The sequence below is a fragment of the Lepidochelys kempii genome, chromosome 7, assembly GCF_965140285.1.
Source record: "Lepidochelys kempii isolate rLepKem1 chromosome 7, rLepKem1.hap1, whole genome shotgun sequence".
NCBI classification, from domain to species: domain Eukaryota; kingdom Metazoa; phylum Chordata; order Testudines; family Cheloniidae; genus Lepidochelys; species Lepidochelys kempii.
In genome coordinates, this window is record NC_136386.1 from 7385764 (window position 1) to 7399986 (window position 14223).

The 14223-nt window shown below is 42.3% G+C and overlaps 1 protein-coding gene across 6 annotated transcripts in view; it reads left to right on the forward strand.

Moving 5' to 3' along the window:
• The window catches only part of SLC25A26 (solute carrier family 25 member 26), a 151561-nt gene that overhangs the window by 117366 nt on the left and 19972 nt on the right, over positions 1 to 14223 (forward strand). For all 6 annotated transcript variants that reach the window (XM_073351041.1, XM_073351045.1, XM_073351040.1 and 3 more), the window contains one exon: positions 13501 to 13570. In XM_073351041.1, coding sequence (XP_073207142.1) covers positions 13501 to 13570 — 70 coding nt within the window. The remainder of the gene's footprint in view (positions 1 to 13500; positions 13571 to 14223) is intronic.

A 14223-nucleotide genomic window follows, 5' to 3' on the forward strand; every position in this document is an offset into this window, starting at 1 on the left:
TGTGTCTTGAGCCCTTCTGTCGTGGGAAACACACCTCAATCCTCTTGATTTTCATCCCCGCACATGCTGGCTGCACTCCGGGCCCAGCAAGAGTTACTCTAGCATGGCTGTGAATGGAGAAGGCTGTCTGTGTAGGCCCGCCGTGGTGCTGTAAGTCTGAGAAATTCCCCTGATGTTTTGTGAGACGGAAGCGGAGCAGGTGGGAGCAGAGGAGGGAAGACCATGTGAATGGCTTTTTAAAAAAATAACTTTATTTTTCAAAGCAAATACAAAACAAAACATTCCAGGACTGTGTGTGTCCTGTATCTGACAGTCTGATTCTGAGATGGACCAGGCATTTCATAGATGTTTAAGTCCAGAGTGGACTGTTGTGATCATCTTGCCTGACATCCTGAATAGCACAGGCCGAAGGTCCTCACCCATTTACATTTACCCCTCACCCCTATATGAAGGCTGCCATGGACTATACTGCTTGGATGATCCTGGGATATAACTTCAAACCCTTTAAAATCCTGAACTGATTGCTACCCGCGGTCAAATCCTAGCGCTATTGAAAACAGTAGGCCTTTTGCCATTGACATCATTGGGGCCAGGATTTCACTCCCAGTCCCTGTGTTAGGCAAGAAATAAATATGGGGTTGAATGGAGACAGTGGCATGGCTGGCTTAGGGCAAGATTCCCACCTCTAGCCTCTCTCAGCTTTACTGTGGAAAGTTCATTTACTGGGGTTTTGCACTGAAGGAGAGGAAGCTCTAATCCTTGTTCGAGCAAGTTGAAAATACCTCTGATTGTAATTTTAAGAAGAGTTAAGATATATGAAATGCTCCCACCATTAAAGCAAAAGACCAAAACTACTTTTCTAAAACTGAAAACCAACCCTCGGTTGTTTTAACAAGAGTGGGAAGTATAAGCATCTTGCCAAACTGGGCCTAAACATAGTTTTCCTGGGCTGTGGCTAGGTGCCCACCTTACTTTTTAGTTTGAGAACTAGCCTAGCATTTCTTTTCTACTGTACTCAGTTACATGTAAGTCAATAATAAATAAAACCTAGTCCTAGCTTTAAAGCGTTTCCTTTCAGATTATAAGTGTTCTCCCATACCTCTCTCCCTCTTTGAGTAATGATCAGGCTGATTTGGGGATTAAGACTAATGACTAATCATGGCTCCATGTCTAGTTGGCAGCCGGTATCAAGTGGAGTGCCCCAAGGGTCGGTCCTGGGGCCGGTTTTATTCAATATCTTCATAAATGATCTGGAGGATGGTGTGGATTGCACTCTCAGCAAATTTGCGGATGATACTAAACTGGGAGGAGTGGTAGATACGCTGGAGGGGAGGGATAGGATACAGAAGGACCTAGACCAATTGGAAGATTGGGCCAAAAGGAATCTGATGAGGTTCAATAAGGATAAGTGCAGGGTCCTGCACTTAGGACGGAAGAACCCAATGCACAGCTACAGACTAGGGACCGAATGGCTAGGCAGCAGTTCTGCAGAAAAGGACCTAGGGGTGACAGTGGATGAGAAGCTGGATATGAGTCAGCAGTGTGCCCTTGTTGCCAAGAAGGCCAATGGCATTTTGGGATGTATAAGTAGGGGCATAGCGAGCGGATCGAGGGACGTGATCGTTCCCCTCTATTCGACATTGGTGAGGCCTCATCTGGAGTACTGTGTCCAGTTTTGGGCCCCACACTTCAAGAAGGATGTGGATAAATTGGAGAGAGTCCAGCGAAGGGCAACAAAAATGATTAGGGGACTGGAACACATGAGTTATGAGGAGAGGCTGAGGGAGCTGGGATTGTTTAGCCTGCAGAAGAGAAGAATGAGGGGGGATTTGATAGCTGCTTTCAACTACCTGAAAGGGGGTTCCAAAGAGGATGGCTCTAGACTGTTCTCAATGGTAGCAGATGACAGAACGAGGAGTAATGGTCTCAAGTTGCAGTGGGGGAGGTTTAGATTGGATATTAGGAAAAACTTTTTCACTAAGAGGGTGGTGAAACACTGGAATGCGTTACCTAGGGAGGTGGTAGAATCTCCTTCCTTAGAGGTTTTTAAGGTCAGGCTTGACAAAGCCCTGGCTGGGATGATTTAACTGGGAATTGGTCCTGCTTTGAGCAGGGGGTTGGACTAGATGACCTTCTGGGGTCCCTTCCAACCCTGATATTCTATGATTCTATGATTCTATGAAATAGCATTAATATGTCTGCCATTTGCTTAGGTGCTGCATCACGAAAAGCAATTTGCAGTGCACTGTTCCAAGGCATGATGTAACCTTCAGCCAATCAGGAACCTGCATTCCATTAGCATAACGGCTACATTTTTCTCACAAAAGAACAATGAAGCCAACAGCTGTTCTGCAAACAAAACTTACATTATTAGTGTCATAATCGCAGTCATTCACATGGCCTTTAAACACTGTCAGAGGCATTCCAGCACACCATCTGCACTGAAGGGAGAGAAACACATGCAATCATTCCTTGTAGAGTTAGACACATTTTGAAAAAAGCTGGATAGCCCTGGAATGTCAATGCATTATTTGAAAAGGGAGACATAAAACAGACCCTCACAGTTTAACAGACAAAAGGCCAGATTGTGCTACACTTACTCGTGTGTCTTTGACCATGAGTAGTCCCACTGAAGTCAATGAACCTGCTATTAAAATCAGTGGGACCACTGGTGGAGGAAGGTACCACTCAGTGTAAGGGTATCAGAGCCTGGCCCGAAGTGCTGTACACTGGATTTCTAGGTATTAGCTTGTACCAGATGAGCCTAAAGAACTATGTAGCTATTTGAAATGGCTTATTCGCTCAGGCATGGATGGAGCTGCTCTAGTTTGAAGTAAAGTTGTTTTAACTTTTAAGCCACTTTTCTGAGCCACTCCCCACTACCCAAGTACTTATATGGCCATCCTCTCCATAGTATCTGAGCGTCACTGGTACATTATACACTGCTATGGACCCATTGTTTGGGAGATGTTTTCCTTAACCAGGTTTTTGTGTATCCATTTTAGTTTGCATCAAGCTGGCGCACAGATGGGAAAAAGGCATGAAACACTTAACATGGGAAATGTGCTGTGGCAAGTAGGCCAACTTTTTGTTCTTTTTCTCTCAGTGTATCTGGGATTTGTGTGGGTTTAAGATATAGGGCCAAGTTCACTGCTGGCATGAGCAAGTGCAAAATGCTTATCCCAATAGAGAACTTAGCCCATGGTGTTTGTCCCATGCTTGGGTCAGTATGTTTTCCACAAAGCAATATACACATGTACTGTACGTGTGCACATAAAACGTCATTGAAGAGAATATTTTAAATATGTCTTTGGCCCTTTGCTTTTCCATTATACATGTAAAACTTGCAAATCTGCCTATAGGTTATTTATATTTTTTTAATTAGGATTTCCCTCCCCTACCTTACTTCTGCCCTATAACTATAGAACTATAGTTTTCTATAATAATGACCCAAAGCTCTATTTAAAGCTGTAGTGTTTGGGGCACTTGCTGTAGTATATTTTCATAAAGCAACTGTGCGTGAACCCGACCAAAGGCCATGGAGAATGTAAATCACAAATGGAAAATGCAAAGTAAAGTAGTCCCTTTCTGACTCTGCCAGCCTTTCTAAAGGCCCACAAAATAAAAAATAAATAAATACTAAAAGTTTTTGTGTCTCTTATCTCAGTAGAATAAGACCAGTGTCAACTTTGCAACTGGAAAAGGTCTTGCAGATGTTATTGATGCAGATGTGGCCCCTGCGAGTATTTTACACTCACTAATGGAAACTGGTGAAATAAGTAAATTTATTCTGTGTGCTGAAGTGAAGGTTTTGGACTATCATGGAAAGTGAGCAAAGAAGATTTTGCTAGTACAATATGGTTTTAAAGCAGAGTTTAGTAGAAGCCGTGGCAAGATCCATGCCATAGATCCATGCCATTGTAGAATTTTCAGGCAGAATGCTGACTCAAGAGATTTCTAAGAGGTAGCATTGGTAAATGGATAATCCAACACTGTCAATGGCCAGGCTGTATACCCACATAGCCTTGGCAGTTCAGCATATGAGTTTCCCTGGGAATGCATTGGTGTATCAAGCCCAATAGACATGCTGACCAAGGACCTCTCATTAGGATGACATTTTATGGAAATACTTAGCCCAACAGAATGTTGCTGATACTTACCATTTTGGTATAAGAAAGAGAGGCTCAGAAAATAATTTTAAAAAACAAACCTGTTACATGAGACTGGATGACTCAAGAAGATGCTAATGGGATGAAGACATTTTCATCTGTATGCCACTGATTCAGCTCTGCTCCAAGATGTCATTATCGAGTCAATCTCGTTACCAAAAGCCATTGCTTTTTGATGGATGCTCAGTGGCCTACGTAAGATGAGTTGGTGTTCTCATTTTAGTTCTTAATGGTCAAATGCTGAGCTACAAAAATAATCCCTGCTAATTGGATTCCTCGTTGGTAGACCCACTAGAGAAATCAAGGAATGAATGAGCATGGAGATTGAACTCTTGTCTCACCCTTAGAGTTGGCTCCTCCCAAGTAACATGTTGATATGAGCAGTATGGGAATGTTATAAGGCCACTTCCCATGCAGCTTGACTGTGCTATACATATTGAGAGCGCTTAGTTCTCCAGTCTCCAGCCTTTCAGGAGAACTGAATTAACTAACACCATGTCTATGCGAAAGCAGCCGGGCTACCGTGCTGCAGCTGTTACTGTAGTGCCGTAGTGTAGATGCTTTCTACATAAGTAGAAGGGTTTTTTAATGGACGTAGTTAATCCACCTCTCTGACAGGCAGTACAGTAGCTAACTTGACAGAAGAATTACTCATTGACTTAGCCGTGCCTACACTGGTGAACCTAACGGTGGTGCTCAGGGCATGAAATTTTTCACTGCCCTGAGCAATGTAGCTGGGTTGATCCAATGTTTACATATAGATCAGGCCTACGTGACTGAAATGCTGAAGACATAAATAGAAGTTTTTGTCCTCAGTCTTAAGTTATTCTACAGTCAAGTCTTAACCCTTTCTGTGGGTCCAGCATACCTCTATGATGCACAGGAAAAAAGTTGATTCTTGTAGCATGGAGAGAGAGTGTATGTGCAAATGGAATGTAGACAGCTTATTTCTGTGTGTGTGGGACATCAAAGGTTAATCCTCCTTTGAGTCAACATTGAGCAGGTACTAAAGATTACTAAAACTAAATAAGCTAAAATGACAGTAGAAACAAATTATTTTGGCCCATTGTGCTGTTGGCCCTCATGCCTTCTCTCTGTCTGTCTCTCCATTCTATTTCTCCGTTCTCTTCACCTCTCTCCCTACCTTCCTGCTGGAGCCAAAAGAATCAATGAAGGTTTAGTTAAAGGATGGATTAATAAATATCTGCACCGTGTTTAACAGATGAAAAGTGCTAAGCAGTCTTATTATTAAATGCAAAAGGGCAGTGTGCTGGGAGGGTTCCCTATGGTGAGCACTGCTTTCACTGGCCTGTACGTTCTTTGCCCTAGGACTTTGCTATATTGACCGAGTTTGAAAATGAGTTTTATTTGGACCAGGAGTGCACATTGCATTGCAGTTTGCGTAAATTAATCACATCCTTGTTAAGATCAAACAGATCCTAACAACATTTATAATGCAGGTCCTTCAGGTCAAGGGCTCTGTCCTCTTGCTTGTCTGAACAGAGCTTCGTGGAGTGAGGAGTGCAATATAAATAGTGATAACAGATCAGTGCTGCAAAGTAACACTGCATACGTACACTTTTAGTCACAACAGTGAAAAATGCCCCTGTGTGGAGGCCAGTACTAACCCTTAAACAGGGCTTATGCAGTGACTGGGACTCATGCTGGCCCTTTGAACTGGGGTGAATGTCACCCACAGAACAGAATACCTGTGTGATTAGTTTCTTGATGTGTTTCTAAGCTGTAGCCATTTTCTGCCTCTCCTATAGCAAATGTTCTGCACATCTGTTGGGAGCAGCCATCAGCAGTGTTGTCAATAAAGCACCAAGTTGTAAAGATGAACCAAGAAGAACAGTTTGTTTTCTTCATCCTACAGAACAAAAACTGAAACAAATCAATGTGGTTGATTCGGACAGTATTTCTATCTGCTTTCTTGGGCGTCTCAAATTCCATGTTGCTAATCATACTGGGAGGTCAACAAATCAATGGGTCCAGTCGCCTGTTGACAGCATTCATTGTGTTAATCAAATAACCCATTACAGGAGCATCATATGAAGGTTGTTGTCTTGCCTCCTTGTTGCTTTGCCCTCAAGCCACTTCTAAAGTCACACACAAGCTTGCTAATCTGGACTTGCTTATTTGAACATTGCTGATCACCTCTCTTGCCATCTGAAAGAAGACCACCTTGAACAAAGGGGGACACCGAAGCAAATTAACCCACCGTGCTAATGTTTATAATTGGAATCAACAGGAACATTGAAAACGAAGTTGGCTCAGTTGCAGATCTCGGGCTGAGAAGACACCTTGAGCCTTGCTTGCCTCTTTAAAGCTAAAAATATAACGAGGCATCTACGTTTGACTCAGCTCCCTCATGACCACTAAATATGGGGATGCTGTTCCTGCTTTTTTATGTTAAGAAAAACACAGTGTGTTCATCAGGTTCTGTGCGAAAGGCCTGGGAGGGATTTTCATGAGTCATGCCTTCTTCCTTGTGAATAAATCTCCTAGTCTAAAGTATCTCATCACACACATTTAAAAAGAGCAATGTTGCAGTGTGACGGGAGGCATAACTGTACACCCGACTGGAAGGGGTTAAAGCGTACAGCACTAGGTTTTAGGCCTGGAGGTGGACTTAAAAGGAAAGAAGCCCAGCAAGTGGGAAAGAGAGCACCACTCCCGTAGGGGACGTGCAGGGGCAGCACCTCTGTCACACACTGATTTAAAGGATGAAACAATACTCAGGACCTGTTGATACTTATTAAAAGCCAAACAGTTTGGTAGGCACCAGAAAAACTAATTTCCTACAAACAAAAATGATTGTGATGCACAGTAGATACCCATATCTTAAACTGGTTGAAATGAGCAAACTGCACGATGTAAAGTAAATGTGATTCGGAATAGGAACAAGCTTCTTCTTGGCGAAGAAATGGGACTTGGGAGGTTTCGTGGTTGCTGCAAAGAATGTCGCATGGGAATTCAGCAGTGGCGTGGTTGTGATCAGACGGTGAAACAGTGGTTAGACGTTGCCTGAAGGTGGGTTACGGCATAATCACTGCCCAGGAAGGTTCAAGAACATCCAGCAAGGTCCGGATTTCCTGCTGCTCTCTGCAGACAACGGCGTCACCAGCTTGGTATACTGGACTGCTGGAGATCCCCCAAGGATATCCTGTCAGAGAGCCTTCACAGGGTGGGTGGACAGAAAGTAGTGCTTTCTCCATCTTGAGATGGGTTCTCCTCCCTGCAGTGATTGGGGGAGAGTCCAGAACAGCTCTGTTGAAGGCTGTGGCATAGCTTCGCAATCCCAGAAATCCAGGCAAATTGTTCTTTCTCTTTGCACCAGCAGGCATCAAACCATATCTCACGATCGCTGATCCTTAGACAACAGCTTTATTATTTTTCTTCCTTTCAGTCTGGCTAGTTTGGATTCATTTCTTCCAATTCAGCTGGATTTGGCTCTTTCCCCTGGCCTTAAATATTGACTCTTGGGAGCAATTTTCCCCCTTCCCCCACCCCAGGGGCATTTCAGCAGCCTCTGTGGCTCAGTTGACTTCACAGGACCGCTGGTTACTCAGTGGTGAGTTTCACTTGTAGCACTGAAGCGGCACCCATTTAAAAACCCAGATGGCAAGGAATATGCTGGGAGGAGTCCAAATGGCAGAAGGGCATGAAGTGCTGGTGGGCAAGCATGACCCTAGTGGCCATTAGGCAGAGAGGTTAGGAGTAGGTGGAGGCTGCAGAGGACAGGGAGCTGAAATCTAGCCATGCTGAAGTCCTTGCCAGTGAAGGAAGCGATATAGAAGCAGCAAGAAATGAGTCCCATTCGCACTTGAGTGTCCAAGCAGAGACCATCTTGGCGTGTCATTCTCTCAGTGCAGCCTCCTGTTTAACCACTTTGGACCAAAAATGGGGAGAAACCTCCAGCTATTGCTGTGGAAGGATGGGCTTTACCTGTCATCTCTCAAACAATATCAAAAGATCGCCTCCCACCTCCGATCAGCCCAGCATATCAGCCTCCGTCACCCACTTGCTTGCTTGAAAATGTAACTCCTTTGTGCTTTTTCCCATGCTGCTCCTGGGAGAAGTTCCCCAGAAACATCCACAAAACTAACTAATTCAAAACTCTCCTTTGCCGTGAGATCTACAAAAACCTTCACCAAGCTAGGCTAGGCTGCTGGTGTGCTGAGACCACTGCTGATCGTAAGAACTATATGGTCTCATTGTTTCCTTGCACTCCTGTTGGTTTCTCTGTAGCCATCTGCTGCCTCTTGTCTTATAGTTAAATTGCAAGCTTTTTTGGGCTAGGACTGTCTTTGTTCAGTGTGTACAGCACCTAGCACAATGGGGTCCTGGTCTGAGACTGGGGCTCCTAGGTGCTACAACCATACAAATAATAATAATGAATAAAGCACTAGACTGGGACACAGCAGATATAGATTCAGTTTCCAGCTCTGCTACACTCTCCTTGGTCAAATCACTTAATCTGTCTCTCTGCTTCTGTCCCGCATCTGTGAAATGTGATGATAATCCTACTTTTCTGTCTTACCTATTTAAACTGGAAGTTGCCGGAGCAAGAACTGTCTCTTATGTGTGTGTCTGTCTGTTGCCCAGCAAAATGGGGTCCTGATCTCAGTTGTGTCTTCTAAGCGCTACTGTAATGCTAAGACCACTTCAGCTAAATAATAGTTCTGAATATTGATTTGTATTGATGGGCTTTCTGGAGTGTCTTGGCCAATCGGTACGAGCTGTTCAGTCTAAGGCGGGATTGGTGGGGAGAATAAGAAACATGGGGTTATCCAGATATAAAGTAAGATCTATCTCTGTAAAGTTATGTGTCACTGTGGAAGGATAGAAAGCCGTATTATGACTTTCCACTAGGGCTGTCAAATGATTAAAAAAAATTAATCATTATTAATTGCAGTTTTAATCACACCTTAAACAATAATAGAATACCATTTATTTAAATATTTTTGGATGTTTCTACATTTTCAAAGATATTGATTGCAATTACAACACAGAAGACAAAGTGTACAGTGTTCACTACATGATTATTTTTTATTACAAATACTTGCACGGTAAAAAAAGGTAAAAGAAATAGAATTTTTCAGTTCACCTCATGTATGAGGTGAATTGAAATTTTGTTCATCTTTTTACTGTGCAAATAATTGTAATAAAAAATCATATAAAGTGAGCACTGTGCGCTTTGTATTCTGTGTTGTAATTGAAATCAGTATATTTGAAAATGTAGAAAAACAGTCAAATATTTATAAAAAATTTAAATTGGTGTTTTATTATTGTTTAACAGTGCGATTAAACCTGCAATAAATCACCATTAATGTTTTAAATTGAGTTAATTTGTTTTGAGTTAATGACTTGAGTTCACTGCAATTAATTGACAGCCCTACTTTCCACTGTATTGGTTGTCTTGTGTACACATCCATTGTATTGCTTTCTGCAGTGCAGAGAAGTACACTTAGTTCTATGTACATATCACATCAAAGTGTTTACAAATAGTTAGCATGTGATGGAGCTGGGAAGCCAAACAGCACCCAGATTGCATGAGATTCCACTTCAGCCAGAAGATTTATTTCCAGTTTGTTGTTCATAAGGGAAGAGCGGGAGATTGGGATAAGGGTCCTTTGAAGTGAAAACAAAGTCTTCTCTTCAGCCTGCAGTTTAATAGAATACACACAATACTGGCTTGGCATGGTGGCCTCTTTGCTTTCCAACATTGGTAAAAACCCCTCATTATTTTGTGCTTTTTCTAATATGACAAGCCCTGACCAATCAGACAGGAATGATTTGGGGAAACAAGATGACCAAATTGTTGTGTGTAGTTATATTGCTGATAATTCAGTGTATTTATAGTATGTTAAATGAACAAATGTTTTTAAAAGCAATGTGATTATTTCACTTACTAAGGCCTTGGTCTTGCTAACACTTATGCATGTGTTTAATTTGGCCTAGTGGCTCTAGAACTGGGAATCAGGAGACTTGAGTTCTAATCTTGGTTCTGTCACTAACCTGTTGTGGGAGTTGGGGCAGTTGTTTCACCTTTTTTGTGCCTCTGTTTTCCCTCCCATATGTATCTGTGTCTATTTAGATTGGAAGTTTTTTGGGGACAGGGACTGTCTATTATGTGTCTACACAGTATCTATCAAAACGGAGCTGTGATCTGGATTGGGACCACTAAGCACTACATTGATACTACTGCTAACAGTAGCGAGCAGTGCTGCTTAATTCAGAGTTTAAGGCTGAAGATCATAGAATATCAAGGTTGGAAGGGACCTCAGGAGGTCATCTAGTCCAACCCCCTGCTCAAAGCAGGACCAATCCCCAATTTTTGCCCCAGATCCCTAAATGGCCCCCTCAAGGATTGAACTCACAACCCTGGGTTTAGCAGGCTAATGCTCAAACCACTGAGCTATCCCTCCCTCCTCCCCAAAGATATATGTGTTTGCAGGAATAGGGCCATAGTTTTTACATCAAGGCATTTGTTACCCTTTTCCGTGAGAGTCTGTTGATTTCTGTGCTTAATTCTGCTTCAGTGATATCAAAACCACAGGGGTTGATTAGGTTCAGTCCAGAGAAATAGGTAGTCTCCTTCGGCCTTACAAGCCCATCTGACTGCAAAACCCTGTCAATTAGCTGAGCCTAGAGCTAAAGGAGTAAACGTGGGACCTTCAAAATGTAAGCTTGGTCTGAAAAATAAATTTAATTAGAACAAACACAGTCCAGAGAAAAAGAGATGGTCACTTGCCTGGTTAGCCCAGGATGCTTGCCCATTTTGGTCTCCCCTCCCTTTGAATTGATGTGTTTATTCCCCACCTCTCTCTGTTTTGCGTGTGTGTGGGTTTGGAACTCCGTGTGAATCACAGAAATCAGAGATGGAAGGAAATTCATTAGATCATCTTGGCTGGTCCCTGCCAATTTAGGATTATTCCCTATAGTAGGATCTTGAGTGCCTTCTCCAGTCTATTTTTAAATGACTCAGATGAGAGGGCTTTCCTCAATTTCCTAGGGAGACTGTTCCACAGTTTAATAGACCTCGCTGTTAGGGAATTTTCTTCCTGTTATCCAGCCTCCATTCTGCTTTTGCCTAATTTCACTGAACTGTTCCTAGCTATGCCCCACTAAACAGTTTTCCACCCTGTTTGGTTCTTTGCAAATACCGGTTGTCAATTATAACCATAGTCTGTGGGAATTAATCACCATTTGCCTTGCTTGGCTGAGTCTTTGTTTTTACATAACTCCACTGCAGAGCCAGATGGGTTCTTTTCAGCACAGCTTTTCATCCAGAATAGCTTTTCTGAGAGAAACGCAGCATGTCAGCATGTGGGGGAACCTCTGGATTAATTCCTAATTTAACATTTATATAAACACACACAGCACCCTCCTTTAGACTGCATAAAGGAACTGAATAAGACCTTACAGAAACAGCATAAGTAACCTAGACTCTCTCTAGCTGCACATAAAAGCTCAGGACACGGGCTTATGGCAGAACCCTAGCAGTCTGCCCTGCATTTCCCTGCTCATTCTGCAGTCGATCATCCTGGTGTCTGCTGTGTTTTGAATAACAAACATGAGCTTTTCAGGATACCAAGTTTTAGCATATGAAGTTATAAAGATATGGAGGGAAAATGGCAAAAGTCCAAATGTGATTTAGACTCCTGTGTCCCATTTTCAAAAGTAACTTTGTCCCTTAGGAGCCTGCATCACTATTGAAAATGTGATTTAAGCTCCTAAGTCCCTTTTGAAGATTCCACCTTTCATCTTAGATATGCTCTCTAGGAGGGACGAATTGCACGAAAAACTGCATGTGTCCAAATTGTGTGCATTAATCATGACGAGCATCCTAAGATTTTGGAGCATTATGAGTCCACTGTTTTGAAGAAGGAAAACTGGCCGTCTGCTGTGGATGTTATCAGTTTAGAAACCCATACTGGAAAGCACCCTCCAAATCAGTAGGAAAAAGAATGGCTAGTATGAGAGATGGATCCTTAGTTGTTTAATAAAGCAGAGACAAAACTGTTTAGCTATGACAAACACCAATCAACATCATTATTTGTTGTTTGATTTTGCCACATACAAATAGAACTTAAGCATCAATCACACAGAACAACCAAGTTACCAAGGAGAATCTATAGATAGCATTATATACAGAGTCACCCACTGACAGAAGAATGACCAGGGCCATACTGGGATGTTCTCATACAACCAATCAGGAGCCCCGCACTGTTATCACTGGGATTGGGCTAGTGCAGTTATCTGGTTATTTACAAGAGAATCTTGGCTTTGCGGCATAAAGGTAGCAAGGTTTTAAAGAACATCCATAACTGTATTCTTGTATAAAAGAGGAATAATGCTACAAATGTAAAGTGATGTTATTGATTTCTATGATGGCAGCAGCTAGAAGAGTTTAAGATCAGGCCCCCATCCTGCTAGGCACCGTACTTGAACCTAATAAAAGTATAGTCCCTGCCCCAAACAAGTTGTAATGGAAACCGAAAAGATGGAGATAAACTGGGAGGTTGAAGATGAGAGGGCAAGGGACCAGTGAAATGATCCTATTTGGTATAATAAGCAGCCAGCCTGACATCCCCACAGTCTGTTCATTGCACCATCTTGCTTGCTAATAGCAATTTCACTGATCATATTGTATGTTTGATTTGATTCTTAACGCCCGTTGCATGGAAAACACCATGTATGTCAGTGATCTTGTGTGTGTGTATAAATGATGATCTAAAATAAATGGATTGGTGCATGATATGTGCGGAAGAGAACAACACATGGTCCCTAATCACATTGGGTAAAAAATCAGGGACCCACCTGCATTGAAATATATTAAACCAGGAGTGATTTTTAAAGAAACGCCCTGGAGTGGCTTGAGGCAATAGTTAATATTTTATTAAGCTAAGGACTCCTCCCCCCCACCCCCCCGCCCAAACAGGGATGTTAGGCACATATGGGATGGAAAGGCAGAACTGATTATCAGTTTTTGTATGGGTTTTTTTTAGTGTTCTGCTTTGCATTGTTTTATTTGCCAAAAAGAAAATAAATTCATTAAATATTTGCAAATCTGCATTGCTGCAGACTTAAATACATACTTAGCGAATCCCTGTAAGTGATTTACTTCAGACCCCTTCAGTTCTTTCTCACTCCATCTGCTTGTTCGAGTACAAAAGTTCCTTGGGAAAAATCACTTATTACATCACTGAAAAATGCTGCAAAAATAGCTTTTCACTTGAATTCCCATCTTTGGATTTAACTCACAGGGGATCGGATAGATTCAAATGTTTAATAACTTCTTATTTTCCTTTCTCTTTAAACACAGGATCTCTGGTCGTGGAAGCAGGGTCACGTGGTTGATTCTTGGCAGTCGGCAACCTGTGGAGCTTTTGCAGGTGCAAAGGATTATATGTTATACTGGGAAATGCTCAAGAAGAAAGGGAAAAATGTGCAAATCTATTAAGTATAGCAGAACAACATTCCTTTGTAATTCTAGTTTGTTTAGAGGAAAATGGATCCAGTTGTTATTTGGAAGAAGGAAAGTCCTTTACCGGGCGTGGGGAAAGAACACTGAAAAGGGTGTCTGCTTGAAAGACAACCAATTTGTTTTTGACAAATTTCTGTTATTTGAAAACCAGGGGCCTGTCAGTCAGGCTTCCAGATTATCTTGTTGTTGATTTGTAAAATCCTCCACGAGGAGAGGCTTTGCTTAGGTGCGGGTCTGTGCAGCTGTCTGCCCCAAGCTGTTCTCCAGGGGTTTAAGTGATTGCAGGGAGAAGCCATGATTCACCATTCATGTGACAGCTTTGACAGCAGCGCAGATTAAGGAGAGTCAGGAGAGCAGAGGATAGCACTGCAACAGCCTGGAGGCAGGACAAAACATCTGGGCAATCTCCAGACGCTAGCACAGGGAAAACGAATGGCAGAATACAATATCGCACTATTTATTACCAAACAAGCCAAAAGTTAATTGAATTCTTCAGTAGGCCTCTTGGCCTCGTTCAGCCTACTGTAGATGTTTAAAATAACTTTTAAAATGTCAATTAAT